The 24,757-nt window shown below is 40.7% G+C and overlaps 1 protein-coding gene across 1 annotated transcript in view; it reads left to right on the forward strand.

The window, feature by feature from the left end:
- PDGFRA (platelet derived growth factor receptor alpha) overlaps window positions 1-24,757 on the forward strand; it is a 54,622-nt gene that overhangs the window by 19,496 nt on the left and 10,369 nt on the right. Inside the window, exons 4-15 of the mRNA XM_019526254.1 lie at window positions 3,371-3,634; window positions 6,838-6,968; window positions 8,382-8,553; window positions 8,648-8,837; window positions 10,012-10,127; window positions 11,102-11,228; window positions 13,627-13,820; window positions 14,309-14,403; window positions 14,507-14,639; window positions 20,656-20,760; window positions 21,931-22,041; window positions 22,287-22,440. Coding sequence (XP_019381799.1) covers window positions 3,371-3,634; window positions 6,838-6,968; window positions 8,382-8,553; window positions 8,648-8,837; window positions 10,012-10,127; window positions 11,102-11,228; window positions 13,627-13,820; window positions 14,309-14,403; window positions 14,507-14,639; window positions 20,656-20,760; window positions 21,931-22,041; window positions 22,287-22,440 — 1,792 coding nt within the window. The remainder of the gene's footprint in view (window positions 1-3,370; window positions 3,635-6,837; window positions 6,969-8,381; window positions 8,554-8,647; window positions 8,838-10,011; window positions 10,128-11,101; window positions 11,229-13,626; window positions 13,821-14,308; window positions 14,404-14,506; window positions 14,640-20,655; window positions 20,761-21,930; window positions 22,042-22,286; window positions 22,441-24,757) is intronic.

A 24,757-nucleotide genomic window follows, 5' to 3' on the forward strand; every position in this document is an offset into this window, starting at 1 on the left:
TATGCTTGAGAAAAGTTTAAAAAAAGAAATGGCACTGCTGGACAGTCTTGTGAGAGACAAACAATGTTATGTTTCCACCTATAATTTCCTACAGTGCTTTGCAATTTTTATAGCATTTTTACAGTGTACTGCCTTCCCTGTCTCTAAACTGCCTTTCCTGCACAGTGGAAAATCTACTGGATCCACCGCCCCCTGCTTCCTACCCCCCTTGTAAATCTCAGGGAACATCACTCCACCTATTAACTTCCCCTGCCCTTTTAAAAGTGTCCACCATTATCCCCACCCACATGCTCTGTTAAGATGGGTTGTCCCAGGAAGGTCTTCTAAGGCTAGGGTCAAAATCGCTCTCTCTCTTTTTTTTTTTGTTGGTATTTTTCATAGTTATAATAGCACACAAACTGAGCTATAATTGATTAATACAAGAGCCCATGAAGTCTAAGTTCTTTACATCCGTAACTTTTGATACCTTTGAATTTTTATATGGGGGTTGGGTAGGGAATCAGTGCGAAGAAACATGGGTCTATAAGTTAATGTAAGGATACGTCTTTTTCATACTTCATGGGACAAAAGTCCACACTGGTAGAATTACTGTGTTTGTTCTTGAGTAAGTAGGCTATCAGGGCAGTACAGAAAAATGGGAAGAGGTTGAAATTCACCCCACAACACTTGAATGTGATTGTAAAGGAAGGAAAAATGTCTGGGGCTAAAAATAAGATTATATAAGGAGAAATATACAGCAAGTACTAGAGGTTTTCTGAACAGTCAAAACTTGAAGGTTCATTTTGCAAAGGTAGCTGAGTATCCGTAGATTATGGCTTGTGTCTTTGGTAACACAGGGTGTCTGATGCCTGTTCCTAACTAGCATGTGTCAGAGGAGACTCGATTAATGTAAGCAAAATAGTATGCTCCAGCAGCCTTAGCGTTTCATATATTCAGTGTCCCTGTGCTTCAAAAGGGCTGCCATTTTGAAGTGTGGGATGCTGAATACACGAGACACTGCTAGTACTTTAATTAGAGCAGCTCCCTAAAGCACTTTAATTAAAGTGACTCCCCCACCCCAGAGCATGTGTAAAGACATCCCTGATTTTTCCTTTTTTTCCCTCAATATTTACCATAACAAACTTGAAACATTAGCACTTCTTAAAACAGTTATTGAAAATTCAGTATAGTCTTTTTTCTACAAATTTTAGAATTGTAAAATTTCCCTTTCCACAGCAAACCGTCTTGATTTTGGATACAAAACCATTCTTTTCCCTGAAATAAATTATAAGACTTTCTTTGTCAAGAAAAAGCCACTTCAAAGCTTCACATAGGGTGTATACAGTTTTATGACAGAAGCTTCTTTTTTCTTCATTTAAAATGCTTTATTGCTGTGATTTAACAGATTGCAGAGCTCTGCAGTACTTTAAAAATGGGTACAGTGCTTTAAATAACTCTTGTTAAATGAAGTATTAAATTTGAAATGCTGTTTTTTACAGCACTTTAGCATCCAATAGTGCTCTAAAAACTTCTGGAAGCAGGCCATGTTTCTGGCTAGTGGAAAAGCCCCAGGAGGTTGTAAAGCGCCCCCTGCCTCCTTGTGCTTATCAGGCTCAGGGGCCTCCCCAAACAAATGCTGCACTTCTGTCATGTTTAAGAGCACTGAAACTTCATAATGCCTCAAAAAATGCTCTAAATTACATTGCTGTAAAACATGCATTGAGCACTTCTGTGCATGCTCCTAATGTTGCAATTTTAATGCAGGCAGAAAAAAAATCTAGGTAAATCCCCTTTCCGTATTAAATTGTATTTGGAAAATAAATATATATAATTGGCAGAAAATTCTTATAGGCTGTGTCCAAATGAGCGTTGTTGTGCCATATGTGGTGCCACATACCGCATGTTCCATTGTTCTGTGTGCTGCAAGGGAGCAGCGTAGATGGTTCTTCTGACCCCTGGATATCCCTACCAAAAATAAAACTGGAGAAGCGCACATGGTGGCACACGCTGCCCAAAGCCAGAGCCTAGCCGGCTGGAGCTTCACTCCACTGCTGGCCAGGCTCTGTGTGGCAGGAGTGACGCAGCTACAGCCCCAGGAGGCCCCCAGGTAAGGCTGCTGGGACCAGTCCAGTGCTGGCCCCACCCTCCCCTCACCTACCTGGGGTAACTTGCTGTGCTCCAGAGTGTGTGGGGCACAGGCATTCCCTAGGGACAACTAGCAGTGGTGCAAGAACCAAAGCTGCTGCTAGTTGTCCCCAGAGAACCAAATGTCCATGCATGTCTGGACGTGGCCATAGAGTGCCAGTTTGGATTATTTTTATAAAGATTGCCAGTGTTCAATGTTCTAGTGTTGGAGGGCTTATACTCCCATTGTTAAAATTTACTATAACACTTGGCTCATAAGCATGTAGTTGTGCAGCAGTTGTTTATTTTGAAATGACAGATTTTGATGATTTGGGAGCTGTAGTTTTCATTTTTTACACATTTGGGGTTTTTTTCTTTTTATGTTTTCTAATGGTTGTGGTTTATAATTTTGGAGATGACATGTGATAATCTGAGTTAATGGCCCAATAATGGGCATTTTAGCAATATATAAACAAAGTGATGTAGCTATAACTATTTTCAGATTAAATCTGGCTTTAACTAATTTAGCCAAACCCAAACTATTCAATGTCTTTGGTTTGTAATGCCATTTTAAAACAAAAATTGCTAGGGTTGTTTAGTTATATGGACTCCGATATCACAACTATAAAGGAATTAGAATAAATGGCAGTAAATGCCAAGACATTCATTCTCTTCTGCTTAATCTCCCTATTGTTTGTGGCATATATTATATGTCCAAAGTACAGGTTAATGCTTTTCAGCTTGAAAATTGGACTTTTGGATTCAAAATCTGCCCAAAAGACTTTGGTATAATTTGATTTCAGTGAGTCTATATAGAAATATCCAAACTGAGCCTTTTATTTTTAATTCATTCCACTGAAAAGTGTGACCATTTTTTACATGTCAATATTAGTGACTATCTTGTTTTTTGTCATTTAATCTAATTTTGCCAGTGAATAGCACTTTGGAGAACCTCCACCAGATGTAAATGGAAAAGAAATAGCAACCCTTACTTTTCTCCTGATGGCCTTACACTTTCTGTTACAAATAATTCTTTGTGCTTTGTGGGCAAACGGGATCTCTGGTTACAGTCCCATCTGCTAGCCACCTCATCATTGTGAGTTTGTATCAGGTGCAGCATGCTACTTTAATGTCTGTTAACAGTTACCTCTGGAAAAGCAAGGAAAAACAATTTAATTCAAGATGCTTAATAGCTGAAGATCCCTCTACTCCTGTTCTATGGAAGTATTAAAACAATACAATGTAAAAATACTTTTTTTTTTTATAGATCCAGATATCCCTTTTGTTCCTACGTTACAAGAGGATCAATTCATCCTAATAGAAGAAGGCGATTCCACTGTTATCCCTTGTCGTACAACTGACCCTGATGCTCAAGTAACCTTAATTAACAGTGAAGCCAAGCCCTTATATGCTTTTTATGATAGCAAGCAAGGCTTCATAGGAAATTTTCCTGCAGGCACATACACATGCAAAACAACTGTTAAAGGAGTGGAGTTCAAGTCTGATGAGTTCTTTATCTATATTTTGAGAGGTAATCCCTTTTCATTTTTCATAGGAGGGGAAATAAAAAATGGTGATCATGATTCTTTTCTTACTTCTGTCATAAGATCCATAATTCTTTTTCATTCAGGACATGAACAGTTCATTATCTGGGTTTAGGAAGAGCTTTTCTCTTCCCCTACAGATTACATTGCATTTGAAACATCTGGCTCTGTCTGTTGATTAAGAAATGATACTTACTAGATGTTGCATTGGTTTGTTCTGATATAACAATTCCTATGTTCTAGTGAATAGTGGTAAATTTTCTAATAGTGCCTATGTGACTTATGCACCTAAGATCCATTTTCAAAGGTAATTTAGACACTTGGGGTGCATCTACATATGCCATTAATGCAAAGGGATAAACTCTGGAGCTGTTTGAGCTGGAGTACATTGTTCCCAGGCACAGCATCTACACATGTGCCCAGGACAGCAACAATTTGAGCTTGGGAAGAGCAGGCACAGGCTGGCTGCAGGCTCAGGGAGTGAGCCCTGGGCTTTGGATGGCAGTGTTGGGTGGTGGAGGGGCTGGCTGGGGCACAAGAGTGCTGAAAGTATGGAGCTGCATGGCTAGGTGGCAGGCAGGAGTCTGGCCTCCGGCTGACCAGGTGTCATTTTTGCCTGCAGTCACCATCAACACATGAATTTTATCATAGTCAATTACTCGGCTGTAAGATAGTACCATACCTGACAGTACTATCTTACGGTGGGCTTAATTAATTTACTGTGCCCCAATATTGATGCATGTGTAGACGGTGACACTTTACTGTGGACCTAATTAGTTTACTCTGCATTAAAGTGCATGTGTAGCTACATCCATGGGAGACTAAGTGTTATTGATAATTTTTGGAATTTAGGCTACTAAGAGATCTGCAAAGACATTTTGGTTCCTAAAGATGTAGCTAGGTACTGGATAGGGTACACAGAAGTTCCTAGGTTAGATAGGAACTCCTGTTTGCATGCTTTTAAAATCACATGAGGCACATATGTGTATATTTAGGTGCCTATATACTTTTCAAATCTAGCCCTAAGTGCTAAAGAGTATGACTACACTGACGTTACTTCAGTGTTTCCAGATTGTGTGGCTACACTTGAGAGAACTTGAAACTAAGTGGCTCACGCACTGATAGGAGTGTAGCTTATGGTGTGAAGCACAGTGCAGCTGCAATATAATGTGGGGTACATACTCAGGCAGTTAAACTGCATTGAGCTCTGGGCTACTACAGCTACACTGCTAGTAGTATTTGATGAGGTAACTAGTTTAAAGCTGATTTGGACGTGTCTTCTTAATCAGCAGTCACAATGGTAGTTGCTAGAGGTGCACCAATACATCAGTCTGATATCAGATCAGTACCAATATGAAGAAAATTGTCCATATTGGATATCAGACCTATGGGGCAGATAATTTGGCTGATAAATGCCCGTGCTGCATACAGCTGCAGTGCAGCAGGGAGCAGAGCCGGCAGCATGGAGAGCTGCCTCCAGCTGGTAAGTCAGAAGGGGAGGGGTACAGAAGGGGGTGCAGGGGGCAGGTCAATGCCTCCCGTGGTGAGTGAGGGGGCAGTGGCAGGGGCAGACACTGCCCAGCCAAGGTAGGGGGGACCCAGGACGGAGGCATGGCTCGTGGGGTGGGGATGGCTCCCGACGCTGTTTGCACCCTAGAGGGTGGGGGCTGGGAGGCGTGTGCCTCCAGATCTGCGTGGCGTGGTGCAGCATGGGGCAGGTGGCAGCTGCAGGTTGGAGCTGTAGTTGGCACTATGCAGGGCTCTTCTCGCTGGGGGCTGGACTCAGACCGAGCTTTGGTGGCACTGCGAGGAGGCTGCAGCCACCCCAAATTTCACTGCAGCTCCGCTCCCAGCCCCGCATCACCACCTGCTGCCTGGCACAGCCCCAGCTGAATGCCCCACTCCATCCATGCACCAGGCAGTGGTGCAGGGCTGGGAGTGGAGCTGCGGTGAAATTTGGAGTGGCTGCAGCCTCCTCCCAGCGCTGCTGGAGCCTGCTCTGAGCCCAGCCCCCAGTGAGAACAGCCCTGTGCAGCACCAGCTCCTCCCCACAGCTGTCACCCGCCCCATGCCGCACAGATCCAGGGGCACAGGCCCCTCTTGCCCCTGCCCTCCGGTGTGCAAACAGTGTTGGGAGCTGCCCCTCTGTTCTGTGGCCCCCCTCCACCCTGGCTGGGCAGTGCCTGCCCCTAGCCCCTCCCTTACTGTGGGGGGGCGTTGATCTGCCCCACCCATGCCTCTTCCCTCTCCCCTACCCTTCCACCACACTGGACTTACCAGCTGAAGGGAGCTGTATCGGATATCGGATCAGTATGGGTCGATATGCCTCCTTAGATATCAGCTATTGGTATCAGCCCTCAAAATCTCTATCACACCTCTAGTAGTTATAGTGTAAACAATGCCCTAAGTCACTTTTGAAAATGAAATTGTTAAGACTGCCTTGTGGTAGGAAACAGTAGCCACCACAACCAAGCAGTCAGAGTGCAAACCCAGCCATGGGTTTTTGAAAGCTCCTCACAGCTCCCCACAGCAGTTGGGCTGGTACATATGCATGTGTGCTGGCTGAGGGCATGGGGGTTCCTACATGTGTCATGTAGCAACACATGACACATATAGGGTGTGCGTGGTGCTGTGTGGTGGTAAAAGCCTTACTCTACTCAGCAGATGTGGAGTAACTCTACTAGCAAAAGGAGGATTCTGCCATTGTAGAGGGGTTTATGAGGGTGAATGCCTTCACAGTGTGGTTGGCAGAACTTGAGTAATGGCAGCATAGTCTTGTCATGAAGACTAGGCCTAAATTAGTGAGGTGCTTCTGAAAGTTTTAAAAGTATAGGTTTCTCCTTGGGTGAAATTGATGAGTGTAAAATACCTTTAATTCTGGGGGGAATTTGTTACAAGGAATGTGGTCTGTATTTGACACTTCCATTGTATTTGCTGAAATCCAGCTGGAAAGTGCTAAGATTTCATAGAATTTTAGTACTTTAAATCCACTCTGGAAATTGTTAAAAATAACCAAGAGAGATTATATTCTCTTGGTGGTTACACCAATGTTAAACAGACTTGCTTCCACTGATTCACTGGAGCTATCTCTGCTTTACAATAGCACAAATGAGATTGGACTGTAAACTTTTTTCATGTACTGCATATGGTTTTTAAACATGGTGCACTTTCTCTCTATTTTTCCCCTCAGCTACTTCACAGCTGCCAGTTAAGATTGAAGCCCTTAAAACTGTATACAAAAAAGGCGAAACCATTGTTGTAACGTGTGTGGTCTCTCACAACGAGGTTGTTAATTTAGACTGGAATTATCCAGGGAAAGTGGTAAATATTCCTTTTGTCTTTCTGAATAATTGTGTTATCATCAATGAAGGAAAATATGAGGCTGAAAAGGGTCAACTCTTTGCTGTTTGAATGAGCCAGATGAACATGAAAATGAATTTTTTTATATTATTAGGTTATCACAACCGAAAGTAAGAATCAGGAGCTAGAAGTCACTGTTAGTAAGAATTCAGAATATTAGAGGAAGATGAGGGCTAGCTAAGAGTGTGCAAAAGTTTTAGGAAGATGGAGTCTGGTAATGAGGGAGGGATGTCTCTTGGAACAAAACAGAACATTTGGGAAATGACTCGCATAGTACCTGAACCTAAACCTGCTGCTCACATACATTTGTGAGTCTCTAAAAATTACTTCCTTAAAATCACAGGCTCAGAGGTTTTGATTTTTCTTGAAGTTAAACAGATATAAATCAGTATTAACTATTAAAATCGGTGGAGTTACACTAATCAAACCCCATTGTGAGAGGTGAACCAGTCCCAATTGTCATAGTATTTGTTCTAAAGCAAAGGTTTAGTAGAATCCCATGATAGTCAGAACATCAAAGTATAGTGTGATTCTAGCACTGAGTAAAAAATCTGATAATTTCGCCCAAGGTCCAAGAATAAAATATTTAATTTAGGAAATGTTCATTTTACTTTCAGTTTCAAATATCACAACCTTGTCCTTCTATGAATCATTCTAGTTTCATGCCATATCCAACAGTGGTGCCAAGTACATGGGGGCTCAAGGGCCCTGGCCCCCCTCAGGAAGAGGGCTGTCACCTGAAATGCATAAACCTTTCCACATGTCCATCATCTAGGCCCCCTCAGAAAAATAAGAGTCAATGCCTATGATATCCAACATATTATTTTATTCCAATTCCTTAGTCATAATGAATGTGCTGCCTTCCATTTGGAACACTTTTGTTCTTGTAAGAACGCCTGGCTAAGGTACTATGCTCAAAAGCAGGGCACATAGAATGTGGTCACTAGAAGCAGGCATTAAGAATTGGTCTCACTTTGTGAAATTGAATAAAGACTACCAGAATGATAATCAATAGCTTTATGCTTCTCTCCCCACCCCATGAGCACAGGAGACAATCTCTTAGCTTATGTTAGCACTAAAATGCTCTTTCAGGCTCTTCACCTAATTTTTAGACGGCAATTTACTCCATCTGCACAAAATACACAACTTTTTAACTTACTCATTCTTCTGTAGTTAGCTCCAAAAATGTGTATTTTTATGGATCCCCTTTCATTCATAGTTGAAAATATGTCTTGTATGTTGCAGTTTCTTTAGCATGTGAAATTTGGAATGTATAATAGCACCTTTTTCATTGCTTTCACTAAAGTGATATCACAGCTCTTTAACACTTTCCTTGGTTGCTTAAGTAAGATTTTTCCCCTCTCCAAAATACAGAAAGAAAAAGGTGTGATAAAACTTGACGACATAAAAGTTCCACACCAGAAGCTGGTTTACACCTTGACCATTCCGGAGGCATCAGTGAAAGACACTGGGGATTATGAATGCACTGCCAGACATGCAACCAAGGAGGTTAAGGAAAATAGGAGAGTAGTCATTACAGTTCACGGTACAGTCTGATTCTAGTGTTCAAACATTTGCATACTGACAAATGCCAGTCTACTCTGGGCAGAATTATTTATGCAAACTTTCATCATTTATAGACAAAGGATTCATTCATCTGGAGCCCCAGTTTAGTCCTTTGGAAGCTGTCAATCTCCATGAGGTCAAAAATTTTGTAGTTGATGTGCACGCATACCCAGCTCCAAAAATGTTCTGGCTGAAGGACAATGTGACCCTGATTGAGAATCTTACTGAGATTGTTACTAGTTCAAATAAGATCCATGAGACAAGGTAAAATGTTCTTGTCAAGGTTTCAATAAGCATCTTAGAAGTCATTTTGCCATATTGATTTGAAAGTTTCTTCTACAGACATCTTCTGATTTCACGTAATGACACTTAATGACATCTATTTCTAGAATTTAATGAAGAACAAGGACATTGTTTAAATATGCAAGTATATATATATTAACTATATATATATATATAAGCTATGCAAAAATGTATACACATTCATCTTCCTTGTCTTTTCCCAGCTGTTGATCACTCTATCCTCCTTGACTCCCTCTGCTTCTTGACTTCTCCCTGTTTTTTCTCCTGCTTCTTCCACTGTTCTTTAAATGTCTCCTTTGGAGACGTCCATACCACCTCACTGAAGGAATGTGTCAAGTCTCTCTAGTTGGACTCTTCCTTTGCACTCTAAAGTTGAGTTTCTTTTTTCTTATATTTTTAACTAATTCCTTTCTGGTGTAAATTCTCAAATACACTTCTCCACATAAATATGCATCTCCTGGGGCTTAGTCTCACAAATCTATTTTTTCCCCTGGCATCTGGTTTTGGGTAGTTGCAGTCAGCTCAAGCTCATAAAAGCCAAAATCAAATTCACAATATTTCCTTCACACATTCTCTCCTTTATTCATTTATTCATTGCTGTTGACAACATGATCATCTTTCTACTTGTACAGGTTCACAACCTAACAGCATATTTGACTCCTATTCTTTCCCCCACAACCTGCCACATCTTCCTTAATAATACTGAAAAAACAATATCCATCCTTTATCCTACTGGCTAATTCACTTGCTCAAACTGTACTCATCGGTTACATTAATTACTGTAACCTCCTCCAATCCTCTGTAGTCCTGTCTTGATACTAACCTGGCCTCTTTCCAAAACTCTATTTCCAAAATAATCCCTTGCCTACAATTTCAGTCATATTAGGCAACTTTCCAATTTCCCATAAGGAATAATAATGCTAGCTCACTTTTTAGTGACTTTGTGGTAGTTAGTTAATGTTTGAACAGCTCTTTCAAACATAGGCAAGGCATTATAGAAATGCAGAACATCTCTACATTACAGCATCCATATACAGATATTAATTGTACCATTCAGTTGTTTGTTTCTACTGATTTGGATTAATTAAGTTTGCTGTTTTTCAGAAAGTGTGAACAAAATCTCTTGCTTCCATAGGTTTCAAAGTACATTAAAGTTGATTAGAGCCAAGGAAGAAGACAGTGGATATTACACCTTGGTTGCTGAAAATGAAGATGAGACTAAAAGATATACTTTCTCATTACTAATACAAGGTAAGCCTTTTTTGGGCTGTAGAAATAGTAGTAGACAGCAAAAATTTAGTTAATTTAAACACAGGTATATTAGAATGGTGGCATGCCAGTCCCCTGCACTAACATCCCATCCTGTAAAATGTGTGTTTTTATGGATGCTCCTGCTCCAAGAAAATTCTTCCACACTCCTAAGAGGAGGAAATCATGTGCAGCTACCTGCAACAGCCCTGACAGGAAGCTTTTATTCAGGAATCAGATAAATGGGGATGACAGACATCTAGCAGGGCATTTTATCCCAATCAGGAAGAATTTGTAAAGGGCCCAATATTCAGGTAATCTAAGAGGATATTATGAGAGTTGATACAAGGTATTGCTGAGATTAAAGCTTAGCTCAACTGGTTGCATCCAGATATATACATCCAAATTGCTATCAACTTACTCTCTCTCATAAATTCTCTGTTTTCTCTTTCTTTCTCTAATCCCTAGGTCCAGCATAGCACTTCCATGCTGTGACTATAGGTACTGAATGGACCTGAGGTCTTGGCCCAATTCCACCCTACAAAATATGAATACCTCCTATTGAAGTCAATCTGACTTATTTTTTTCCTTCAGGGAAGTAGAGAATCAGTTCCTGGGGAGCAACCAAAAACCTCTGGATGCAGTTTCAGTGTCTCTTAGGGGCAGGACTTTGGACTTTTATGAGTACTGGCTGGGAGTTTTCTGACTAAGTAATCTCTTGATTATTTCAAAATTATTTTTGTTTGCCTTTTCCCTTTTATGGAATATTTCAAAGTGTAATCTGTTTGTTCCAAATAAAACATATTTTTTGCAGAATTTTGAAATTTCCCATCAAGTGGAAATCCTGACTTTAAACTAGTTCTGGTTATTACCAGTCTGCTGGTCAAATGACTTCTGTTCTGTTCCATCTGAAATGCTGCCTGGAACCTTAGAAAAACCTACTGCCTTTCTGACTTTTTTTCCCCATTCATTTCTAGTTCCAGCCTTAATTCTAGACCTTGTGGATAATCATCATGGCTCAGCTGGGGGACAGACAGTAAGGTGCTTGGCAGAAGGGACACCTCTTCCTGATGTTGAATGGCTAATTTGCAAGGACATTAAAAAGTAAGAAAAAATGGATGCTTCTTCATCTCAAATGTGACTGTTTTTTTCTTGACTTGTCAGATGTCTATGAACAAAAAATACATTTGTCTTTCTCTGGCGTGTTCCTTATGGTTAGGTAGAGTTTAGGTAGAAATGGTTAACATCATGTCTACAGATTTAATCCCATAGAAGAGATATGATATTTAAGGGTTTTCTCTAAAACAATGTATCTCTCCTCAGTGGCTGCATCTACACAAGATGCTTACTGCACAGTTGCTCATTACTACTATGCAGTAGCTTGTTACTACTGCTCAGTAGAGTCACAGGGCATGAACTGTGATGTGACACTACTACACAGTAGTGATGAGCTACTGTGCAGTAGTAACAAGTTACTGCACAGTCTGCATCACCAGGAAGCCATGCGTTGACACTACTGTATGGTAATACCAGTTGCTGTGCAGTCATTACTGCCCACTAATGTTGATTACAGAGCAGTGATTTAGTACTTGGGTAAGCAAGTACTAAATGACTGCACAGTAACAACTGTGCTGTCAGCGTCTCTTGTAGACACAGCCACAGGTCCTCAGAGAAGCTCAGAGGCCTTGTTCAGATGAGAAAAAGGAAGATCAGATGCTTTCCTGCCATCTCTTAGACCAGAGGTGGCCAGAGTTACTCATCCTGGGAGCCACATCCAATCCTCCACTGAAGTCGGAGACTGGGGTGGAGGGGTGGGGGTGCTGAGCAACCGAGAGTGGAGGTGACTATCCCACCCCCTGCACCACTGAGCCACTCCGGCTTTCCCCACAGGGAGCCCATTCTGGGGTAAGTGGCATGGCTGCAACCCCTGCCCCTGGCAACCCAGTGCCAGACTGCTCTGTCTCCTGGAGTCCCCTCAAGGAGAGATGGATGGGGCTCTCCCCCAGTACCTTGCCGGTGAGCTGTATGTGGCTTGTGAGCTGCAGTTTGGCCACTACTGTCTTAGACCAACCCTCCTACCCCATCTCCTTTTCATATAGGCTCAGCAGTGCTTCATAGGCTTGGCAGTGCTACACTGGCTAGCACTACAGAAGAAAGAGACTTGGGGGTCATCATTGACCACAAGATGAACATGAGCCTGCAATGTGATGCTGCAACCAAAACGCTGGCTTGCATCCATAGATGCTTCTCAAGCAAATCCTGGGACGTCATTCTCCCCCTGTACTTTTCCTTGGTGAGGCTACAGCTGGAGTACTGCGTCTAGTTTTGGGCTCCACAATTCAAAAAGGATGTGGAGAAGCTTGAGAGAGTTCAGAGAAGAGCCACACACATGATCAGAGGTCAGGAAAACAGACCTTATGATGACAGGCTGAGAGCTCTTTAGCCTGGAAAAGCACAGGCTCAGAGGTGATCTGATGGCCACCTATAAGTTTATCAGGGGTGACCACCAGGATCTGGGGGAATGTTTGTTCACTAGAGCACCCCAAGGGATGACAAGGTCAAATGGTTATAAACTACTGCAAGACCGTTTCAGGCTGGATATAAGGAAGAATTTCTTTACTGTCTGAGCCCCCAAGGTCTGGAACAGCCTGCCATCGGAGGTGGTTCAAGCACCTACATTGAACACCTTCAAGAGTAAATTGGATGCTTATCTTGCTGGGATCCTATGACCCCAGTTGACTTCCTGCCCTTCCGGCAGGGGCTGGACTCAATGATCTTCTGAGGTCCCTTCCAGCCCTAATGTCTATGAAAGTCTATATTCTCCAACTTTTTGAAGCTGATCCTACTGTATATTATGGTAGCACTTTTCATTTTCAAACAGTTTCAGGCACACTGTTTAATTATTCTGTTCATATTTACTGAGCTAGAGAGAGAGTCACCCTCTTGCCAACCACAGGTGGCTGGATCTTCATGAGTCAAATATACAGTTCTTTCTCTCCCCTTTGAAGACAGCAACACAGGGAAACTACAGCCCTAGTAGAGACCAGAAATCACAAAAACTATCACAATTGCTTTTGGCTGTCCTTATACCTACATTTCACACTACTGTATGGGATTCCCCAATTCCCCAAATACATTTGTGCAGCACTGAGGCCTCAGAGTCATGAATTTTGAGTGTAATGAGAAACCCCCAGAGGAATGCAAAGGGTGGATTAAATAGTAGTAGAACATAATAAAGAGCCTGCCACACCTGCTTGGCTCCAATGCTTGAGACTCAAAAGCAGTATTTGCTAGTTGAGACCACAAATCCATCAGGAACAAGAAGAAGGGGGTCAGGAGATTCTTAGGAAAAGGATAGTTGCTTCTATAAATATTTTTGGCTTTTAAAATGACTCATCAGAGACAGGGTATATGGAACTGCTTGAGGTGATTCTTACTTTGTTCACACTTACCCATCCATATCTAAATTAAATGTATTTATTTCTGTTTCTTCTTTCTGTAGATGCAGCAATGATACCTCATGGATACTTCTGACTAGCAACATCTCAGATATTAGCATGGAGGCTCATTTGGATGAGAAGAACATGGTGGAAAGCCAGGTGACCTTCCAGAAGGTAGAAGAAACCCTGGCAGTTCGGTGCATTGCAAGGAACGACCTTGGTGCCGTTACTCGGGAGCTGAAGCTTGTGGCTCCTAGTGAGTTAAATTTGTCCCTCCTGTGAGTTTAGGGCAATCATTTTGAAATCCTCCTTAAGTAAAACCAGTCAAATCTGGAAGTAATTATGCAGCATGCATGTCTTCTAGATAAAAAAACAACAGCCTAGTAAGTAAATATGAAAATAGAGACATCTGAATATGAGCTATTCATAGTCTTAATTCTGGAACCATCTTTCATGTATTATGTGGTTCCATGATTCATCTTTTCATCTGAGTTACCATTGACCTTGAAAGCTTCTTCCAAGCAAATCCTATGGTTGTCTTTTAGATAGGAAGACAGTTATTCTTGATGGCGAATGATTTAATATCCCTTGCCTTTAGGGACGACACTTACAACATCTGTAGAGCATATGAACTTTGACAGCAGAGGAGATGGCTGTCTCATTGTCCCATACAAACTTGTACCTCTGTCAGGTCCCTCTAGGTTTAGGAGACAAAGCTAAACTGTGGCCTTTTTTTTATGACAGCATTGCGATCAGAGTTAACAGTGGCTGCTGCAGTCCTAGTGTTGTTAGTAATTGTGATTATCTCACTGATTGTCCTGGTCGTCATATGGAAACAGGTAACTCACAAAAAATTATGCTAACTTCATATTGTTGTTTGATTCAGTCTTAAAGCAGGCATGAACCTGACCTATATATGTATAATTTGTTTCTGCATTGCAGAAGCCACGCTATGAGATAAGATGGAGAGTCATTGAATCAATCAGTCCTGACGGCCATGAATATATTTATGTGGACCCAATGCAATTGCCATATGACTCAAGATGGGAGTTTCCTAGAGATGGATTAGTGCTTGGTAAATACTTCATGGCCTTTTTCTTTTGTAGAGATAAACCTTTGATTTAATGGGGAGTCAGAACTCTGAACCTGTACTCAGCGGTGAGCTCTGGGAAGAGGCATACTATTTTAGAGAAAGTTAGATAGAGAAAGAATTTCCTATTTTGTGAAAGGGTATTATAAAACTATTACAATATCTTCACACTGTGCCAGTCAGTATCAACAGGATTCTTAAGTTAGAATATAATAATCAACACCACAAAATGTATCTGTAAAGATCAGTTTCCTCACCCATCAGTTCAGCCATGTCATACTTTCTTGTACTACCCCCATTGGATTTCTATGCTTCACTGCATTAAGTTCAAGTCCCTTCTTTTAATTTTTAAGATTTTGTGTAACTCTATGTCCACCTTCTTATTTGACTTTACCTTTTTTGAATTATGCTTTGCTTGTACTTCTCTGCCAATAATGTCAGCCTTGGGCCTCAAATGTTAGCATCTTCAATGTCTCTGTTTTAACCTTCTTCCATATGGTCACTCAAAATGGTTCCAAGCCTCATGTTCTTCAGGCCATTACTTTCACCTCCTTTTGTTAAATTCCAGCTTTAAGACTCACTTCAGCTGAGATGCCTAGAAGAAATGAGTCAGCAGGGACATGTTTGTCTTATAAGACATTTGTTTATTCAATGCAGAAAGCCCCAGTGCAATATGGAAGTAATTTTGCTTATTTATTAACAAATATTTTAAAAATTATTAAGCCATGATATGCACATCATTGTCAGGGTAGGATTAACACATAGGCAAACTAGGAACATTCCTATAGCTCTGAGCTGTGGGAGAGCCCCGGTCCTTCCATGACAGCAGCACAAATGGTCCCATCTGCCTCCCTTTCTTTCCCTTCCCTCCCCTCTGCTGGCCACACTGCCACTGCAGCTGCTTCTTAGCGGCAGCTCTGAGCCCCATTCCCTGCACGGGGCAGTGCCGCAGGGGTGGAGGGCCTTGACCCACCCAGGGCCCATGAGTTTGTTTGCCTAGGGGCCACTAATGGGTTAATCTGGCCCTGATCACTGTTGAGTAAGGTCATAATTTTATTTCTGTGACCATTATTTTCTTGTCATGCATTTTTTACTATTTTGCTGTCCCTTTGTTGAGTCTCATGAAGAATTTTATTGTAAGGACAGGTACCTTATATCATTATAGGTGAACTATAAGATCCTAGCATAATCCCGAGAAATGTAAAATAAATAATTATGCCCTCTCTCTATTTTCTATTGACTTAAACATTTCTAATGTTCTATTTTTAGAGGCATGCACATCAAATTAATTGAAAAACTACAGGTGAAGAAAAAGTGGAAGTTATTTTTGTCCAGTATGTTTTTAAAATATGTTCACTTTTTCTATTGCTGGTTGTTGTTGCACAAGTCAACAAAAACAAAAGCAATTCTTGTTTTAGAAAGGATTGCTGTTAATTTTCACAATTAATGTATCACAAATAAATTTTTGTTCAGGAAAATAATCACTTAATTAAATTCATGCTGCTAATATGAGCTTAAACCATGCTAGATATTTAAAGGAATTATTTTATTACATTTCTGGATTTAATTATGTACATAAAAAGATTTTGTCAGAGCTGAATTGTTAAGAGTCCACCACAGTAATTTTGTTTCTCTGACTCATTACCATCAGTTTACTCTATTGCATTCTTGTTTATGAGTAAATTCATAATGAATAGCTATAAAAAATTATACTGTATGTTCTTGTAGCAATCAGCAATGGTTTTCACAACTATTTTTCTGATACATATTAAGCTTTTCACCATACTTGATAGGCTATATTCTGCCTTCATTTAGCCCAGTAGAAATCCACTGACTTTCAAGGAATACTCAATACTCTTTGAAAATGTATGAGTTGGGAAAACCAGGGATTATGATTTAATTTTTGGCATTCCTAAAGTGAAATCTTCAACTGTCTGGAGTTCCATAAATAAGTTTTACACTAATATGTTTACTTTGTTCTCATTTTTCCAACATAGCGCATACAGGGAAGAATTCTATTTAATTTTATATGCCCACATGGCACTTTCCCAAATGTGTAATTGACATTTTTTACACTTACACCCAGTTTGTGAGTCTATTCCATATGCAGAGTAGATGCACAAGTATCTGCATGACTACTGTGTATGACTTGAATGCTACACTCCAACTTGGCAGGTACATGGCTCCATATGCACGTACCTATGTATAAATCCTAAATTGCAGCTGAACATGACAGGAGGAGTGGGGAACCTTCTTATGATGTAGGCCAATAGCCTAGTTGTTAGGACACTGGGAAATGGGATACCCATGTTCTAGACCCGCCCTCACTCGCGGGGGGGGGGGCGGGGCTTGAATACACATCTGTCCAACTCCCCAGGACAGTATGCTAACCTCTTTAGGCATAGATTTGTCCTTATCCAAACTCCTTTCTAGCCCTTTTTTGAGGCTGAACCACTGAACCTTGTATTTAATATTCATTGGATAAAATAGAAGTTGAGCAGTGGAAAGTTTTTGCCCCAGTGGAAGCAAAGGCCCAGGGTATAACACAACAGAACAGTAGTCATCTCACTGAACCTTCTTTGGCCATCTTATTCTTTTGGCTGCCAACAGGGTTAGCTTCAAGAGGAGGGCTGGAGAATTTCTAACTTGTCACTTGGTGGTTAGAATACTATACTGGGAAGTGGCAGAAAACATTATTTTCAGAGTAGCAGGGTTTGAGTTCTCTCCCTGCTAGTGCCGTGAACTTCTGAATGTGTCACCACCCTGATTCAGAGTGACCACCCTGATTTCAGACTTGATCATATATATCTCACAATGTACTCATTAAAACCCAATGTAAGTCTAACAGATAAAACTACAGATACTATTCATGTCTTTAGACTACCAATATTACATAGAAATCAAGCCAAGCACCTAACTACTTAATGTATGGAACCACCATTGAAATCAGTGGTCCACTCATTTACTTGTTTTAACAGTTTGGATGTAGGTTACAAAGTCTGTTACTTCTTAGTTATTTTAGTACAGAGTAGCCTAGTGTGGTAGCTATTCAGGGCACGTCTACATGATAAATTGACTGTAGCTGGCAGTAGCACCCTCCAGTAGGCAGGCTACCTCTTAAACTAGAATCAGTGTTGCTAAGGCAATGTAGTACTTTGGGTGGGATAACTACTTAGCCAAATTACAGTATTCATTAACTTATTCCTGTGCTATTTAGCCCACCACTGGAGTGAAGCCATGTGGAGGGAGGGGAGCTCAGAGAAGAGGAGGTTACAATAATCAGTACAGGGCAGAGGTCTGCTCTCTGGCTGGAGAGCACTTAAAATATTATGGAAGAAGAAGCTTAGATGGGAAAGGTAATAAAGAGCAAGGAGACAAAGATGGCCCTAGATTTCAAGGCTTGGGTGACATTGTCAACACAGACAATTCTATTTAAGTGCAGATTTATCTACTTCATATGTCTAAATATGGAACAGCTCTATTGACTTCAGCATTTGACCAAGCACAGAATTTAGTTTATGTTAGCTAAAAAATCGCACTCTCTTTGGCCATGTCAACAAGGAAGCCATGAGGATAGGGACAGAGGTTATACTGAAGAAAAATTTCAATCTTGAACATGGCTTCTTCATCAGTGTGAGGAATCTTGTATCATTGTTGCTCAGGCTATACTCATTTCGCAGAAAAACTGTAATTTGCTTTCCAAGGTGGTTGCTATGGTACTCTGCTATGGCTTAGAAAGAAAAAAGTCATAGTTTGATTTTGGGCTACTAATTCAAATCCAGTGTAGTATCAGTAGGCAGAATTTTGCTGCATGCTATTTGTTCAGTCAGCTCCCACCCAATTTCATAAAACACATGCAGAGTAGGTCTAAAAAATAAAAGTATAGAGAGGAATGAAAAGGCGAGATGATAACAACAAATTCCTGGAATCCAGGAAGTGCTCCTGGCCTTCTTTGCATGGGGCTAAAGTTATCTGAGGTGCTGATGAAGAGGAAGTATTTTCCATGCTCAACTGACAATATGGTTTTGGGCGGAATTGGCATATGAAAATGACAAGATCAAGCAGCTTCGGCACATACCATTGTGTTTTAAGAGCTGCATCCTGCCATGTGGTTCACAGACCTTTCATCTGAACATATTCAGAGGATACATTTCAACCTCAATATGTTTGAATCAGTTTGCAGTATAGTAGGAAGCTTGCTCATATCCTGAATCATAAGAGAAACCAGGAATGCACAAAAATCAGAATCAGTGAACTTAAGTCTGATTTTCCATGAGAACTAAATTACACCAGCTGTAATCATTTTTGAAAATACCATCTTTTACATAGGATCATAGGTAAGTAGGGCTGGAAGGGACAGGGTCATCTAGTCTGACTTCTGTTTAAGGCAGGTTCATTCCAGACTAAACCATCCCAGCCCAGTGTCTGTCCAACTTTAGTAAAATAAATGATGAATTTTTTGGCTGAAAACAACACAGAGGACTTAGTCTATTAGTTATATATATGTACACACACACACACACACACACACACACACACACACACACACACACACACACACACACACACACACACACACACACACACACACACACACACACACACTAAAATCGAGTACTGTGTGTTGTGACAATACAGAGTAGGTTCTCTAGAAACAGCACCACTAGGAGCGTGGGAGAGGTAAAAGTGCAGTATATGGCAAAATAAGTACTTAAATTACATAAATACTTCGAAAGATGCAATATTGTATTTTTAAGTGCTAAGAACAAGCACTATTTTTTGTACTGGTTGTAAAAAGTAACATGGATGACAAGTATGATAAAATACTAACTTCTGGAATTTATAAGTGGCTTTGTTCACTAAATTTTCACTGTTTTAGTGTAAATTTGACTTTGACTTGACTTGACTTTGACTATGAAATCTATTAAATACATTTATTTTTATGTATATTTGCCCATCACATATTTCTTTAAAAATCTGGCCTAAGCCTTTGTATCAGCTCTATACCTAGTCCTTTTGCACACTGAATCCATAACAGAAGACAGGATATGATAATCCAACATTTTTGTTTGACCTGATTTGTGGGTAGGAAAAAGTAGGTATAAACATCAGGTGTCTTATAGCATTTGGAAATTACAATAAAAAACTGTTCTTGCATATGAAACACACTTGCGTATTAAACTTCAGAGGTTTTTTTCCCTCATATGTGATCAACATGTATTTTAATGTCTCTCAGATTGTTTGTAATACTTACTTTTGTAGTCTTACACTGAACTGATACCACCCTCAAATATACTGTATCATTAAAGCGTGGCTCTCATGGTCCAATACACTTTATGGAACCAGCCTTTAATTCAGGGGGTGGCAACATTTTCTGGCAGTGAGCTGGAATGACCCAGATTGGTCAAAGATGGGCTGGCACTAGGACCTAGCCTTCACTACCACTTCTCCCTGCTGCTACTTCTCTCTGCTACCCAGTTGTGACACAGCATGAGGGAAGTGTCTGGCTGCATAGCTGTGGTGCAATGTCACCTGATGTGGCACAGGTGGAGACCCCTGTTGCTGGATGTTGCTGAAGCCCATGCTCTGCAGATTGGATCCACTGGCTCTGCAAGCGGCATCTGTCCTGAGAGCTGTAGGTTGCTTTAATTGTTAGTTCCAGTCTGAAATTCTGTCCAGTACTAGGTTAAGGGCCTAACATTAAACATGGAGGGTTTAATGGGTTTAACCCTTAAGTAGGAAGGCACAGCCCCACAGAAGCCAGTTATAGTTGCTCTTCATTGTTTGCTTATTTTATTTTATTTTTAGAAATATTATTTGATTAAAACTACTATTTTTTATTTGTTTTCCTTTTATGAATAACAAGAACAACAACAACCATAATACAAGATTATGATGATGTTTTGGATGAACGAGTATATTCATGCTGTGTAAGAGTGAACATAAAGAGCAATGGTTACAAACACTGAGATAAGCTATTGTGAAACTCTGTTATCTGCAGGTCGAATTCTTGGTTCTGGTGCATTTGGCAAAGTTGTTGAGGGAACTGCATATGGGTTAAGTCGCTCTCAACCAGTGATGAAGGTAGCCGTGAAAATGCTGAAACGTAAGTAATCTTTGTGATTCCACTTTCCAAACTAGATAGCTCACGTTCACAACAGATGGTTAGCTTTGTTTTGGTGTGTATAAGTGATTTCTTCCCACTGTTAAATTGGAAAGTAAACTAGAGAACTATTTGATTTTGAGATTATCCTTTGGATTGTTTAGTGTTATTTGTGATTTTTTTTTATTCGCTATGCTTCTGAAGATTGTTAGAAGGTACTATTTCAGCCAAAATGTCATGATACTTCAGTAAGCTTGGAAAATGATATAATAATCATTAAATTTTTGAGTACGTTAGAATGACATTATGGTGTAACTAAGTAGAATCAGACAGGTTTTTAGTTGCTATAAATTCATGTAGATTGAAATGAAGCTAGCTAGTAGTTCAGGATCTGACTCAGGGACTTTAAAAGAAATTTTAAATGAATGTCTACAACATAATTGTCCATTACACAGGAAAAACTTACATGATGTGACATTATACATAATTATACACTGTTGAATTCTAATATTTCTATTTCTGTAAGTACTTTTCATAGTGGTACTGAGCATTGATAATAGCAAGCTGTTGGCTAGCTCTTGGATTATAAATAATATAAAAAGCAGGGATACAAGAGTGGAATAATGGAACATAATTGTCTTTAAACTACTTTTGTGACCTACTGATCTTGGGTCTGTCTGGCTCTCACTTTGCTTCCCACAATGAAGTCAAGTAGTCCCCAGAGCTGCTCTACTTTGTTCCACCAGCTTGTGACTACCAGCGTCATTCTAGGTTCTGGTGTCACCAGGGAACTGGAATTCTCGATTATGCCCCTTTTCCTAACAAGGCTTTTCCCAAAGCGGAGAAATGACATAGGAGCTCTTAGAGTGGCAGTGAAAATGGGATGTATGGCTGCTGCTTTGCAACACGAAAATGGGATGTATGGCTGCTGCTTTGCAACACTGGATATGTGCAAACAGGCAGGACCCTTTAACAAATTGAGTCAAGTGAGTTCTTTGTTGGTCATTAATAGTATTCTTCAGTATTATGCATTCATCATACGAAGTACACCATTACATAAAAGTTTCCATCAGGAAAGCAATATATACTGCATGAAAAAATTGCCTTGACTGTATAGGATTTACAATAACATGGAACATTTGTCTTAACAGGCTTATTTATTTTTTCCAATAGCCACAGCGAGATCCAGTGAAAAACAAGCACTAATGTCTGAACTGAAGATAATGACACATCTTGGGCCCCATTTGAACATTGTGAATCTGTTAGGAGCTTGTACCAAATCAGGTAGGCTTTATTCAGCACAAAGTTAATGTTTACTTAAGAGCTAAAGTTAAACACAGTTGAGCAGTGTTTAACAAGAACTTTTTAAAATAAATATGACAGAATGGGTTCATAAACTGATACCAGTATTTACCTTCACAGATCAACAACCAAAAACTTATAACTCTTGACACCTTTGTATGTGAATTTCATTATTTTTACAATGACTTTTTAAATCAGAAATGTATTATTTTGCCTTATTTAATTAGGTCCAATTTACATCATTACTGAATACTGCTTTTATGGGGATTTGGTAAACTACTTGCATAAGAACAGAGATAATTTTCTAAGCCGACACCCAGAAAAGCTGAAGAAGGACTTGGACATCTTTGGCATGAACCCAGCTGATGAAAGCACAAGAAGGTGAGAAAAGTAAAAAATTATTATATTTTGCAAATTAAGGGTGTGATGTTGAAAACTCTCCTTTTTTTTTCTTTCTTTATTCATGATGTCACAGCTCTCAATAAAGCTCCCTCTTCTGGATATTCATCAGGTTTTATTCAGTCTTAGCAAGGTCCAGCACAATACACTTCTTGGACACTGACTCTGCTGTCAGCCCTTCAGAGAGTTGCTTTAGGCCCCAGAACCAGTGCTAAGCCCCTCATAAATAACCAAATTGCTTGTGCATATCCTTTCCCAAACCCAACTATGCAGGCACTTTGAGTTACAGTTGACTTTTTCAAGAAAACATGATAGTTGAAACACATACCACAGAGACCTTGCAAAGTTCTAAAACCAATCACTCTTTACATTCAGTAACACAAGAGATACAGAGATCTAGACAAAAATCATATAACACCTGTACTCCAATTCCCATCTCAGTTTCCTCACACAAGTGTTCTTTGGGATTTGGGCCTTCAAGATTTCCAAGCCACCTTCCCTTGCACCTCTCTCTTTATAATTTTTCTTCTTTAGCCTGCAGTCTGCTGTTTCTCTCCTCTAGCCATCTTCCTTTTTCCTCAACTATTTCTGAATTCACAAAGTAACCTTTGTGAAGAAATCCTCTCCCCCTCTCTCTACCCCTCACTTGGGCCAACCCAGGTGACCCCTCTATCTCCTGGTTTTCTTCTTAGTACAGGCTGGTCAATCAGATGACCTGGTCAGATAAATTCCTAGGGGGAGATGGGAGTGTCCTCTTCCTGGTGGCAGGCATTTTGGAACACCATGAGCAAGATGCCCCTGTGATTTTCTGTAAGTAAACCCCTGGAAAGTGGCCAGGAGTTAGGAATTATGTTTAGGCCAGTCATGTCTTAAAAGGATTACGGGTCCAATTACAGTAAAAGCTCTGTTATCTGGCATCCCCCGGAAACGGGATGCCGGATAACAAAATACGCTGGTTAATTGAGCGGCCCAAACAGGCGTCTTTGCCTGTTTGGGCTGCCGCTTCTCCCACCGCATCTGGGGCATCGCTGCCCCTCCCATGGCATCGCTGACCGTTCCACGGGCCCTGGGAGCCCCATGGGACAGGGAGGCGGGCCCCGTGCAGCCTGTTATGCCCCTGGGCCATTGGGGCTTGGCAGCCCAGGCTGCTTTGCCTCGGGCTGTGCGGGCTCAGAGAAACTGGAAATGCCATGGTGGGCACTTCCAGTTTTGCTTTACTTTACAAGCCAGCATGCCGGTTAGTAGAGCATGCTAGCTTGTAAGGTGCTGGATAACACGGCTTTTACTGTACCTGCAAAAGACTCACATTCCTTATGTTTGCTCAAAGTGTATTCTGATTTCCTTGTTCTAACCCCCCCACTCCCCCGCCCCTTATCAATAAAGGTATTGAGTTACAGCGTGCCTTGCTGTGCTACTGTGGGTAGAGAGAGAGGAAGGCTTTTACTTCCAGCTTGGCCAGTTTGTCTTTTTATTTTCCCTCAGTTACCTGGTGCTATCTTTGGATACTTCAGGCTGAAAAAAGAACCCAGAAATATTACTGTGGGCAAATTGCTTCCAAGGGTTGCAGGGTCTGTGTGCCCTGGGCTGCCCAGAGCCCTACCAGGGACCAGTGCCCAGGTGGTGGCAGCATTACTCCAGGCTTGTGGGTGTTCTTCAGGAAGCGGGACAGCTGGCTGTAGGACCTCTGTGGGAGACTCCCAAAGCATGGTTTTAGGCCTGGCACACTGAGGCAGGTGGCTCTTCATAGTAGCACCCCTACTGTGAACACTGCACCCTTCTATAACAAAAAATGATCAATGTGCTTCTTTCACCCACCGTATTATTTTTTGCTTCTGTGTGTTATTATAATCTTTTAAACATGAACAATTTCTGACTGCTTTTTTGTTCTCTTGGTATTTTCCATTCTCTGACCCTTCCAACCTTTTAGACCACTTACTAGCACTGGGTCTCCAAGGGCAAACACCTTCCTTTACATGAACACTCTTTGGGCAGAGTCCCAGCACTAAAGTTAATACCTTCTTTTATTTGTTCTTTAGCTCCTACCACCTGAAAACAATATATGAGTCTCTACACAATTTCATAAAATTAATCAGAATTCATAAACTTTACATAGAGAGATTCCAGGAATTGTCACCCATGTAAATACCTCATTGACTTGTGTGAATAGGAAATATTTAGGAGAATATGGGTTCACACAGCAGAATAGATTCTATGAAACCTGGCTGGCTGGCTGGAATACTTTTATCAACTGTAATATTTATTACCATATGTGAGCTTTTATACTTTTATACTTCAGAGC

The sequence above is a fragment of the Gavialis gangeticus genome, unplaced genomic scaffold, assembly GCF_001723915.1.
Source record: "Gavialis gangeticus isolate Ggan-Ray unplaced genomic scaffold, GavGan_comp1, whole genome shotgun sequence".
Classification (NCBI taxonomy): Eukaryota; Metazoa; Chordata; order Crocodylia; family Gavialidae; genus Gavialis; species Gavialis gangeticus.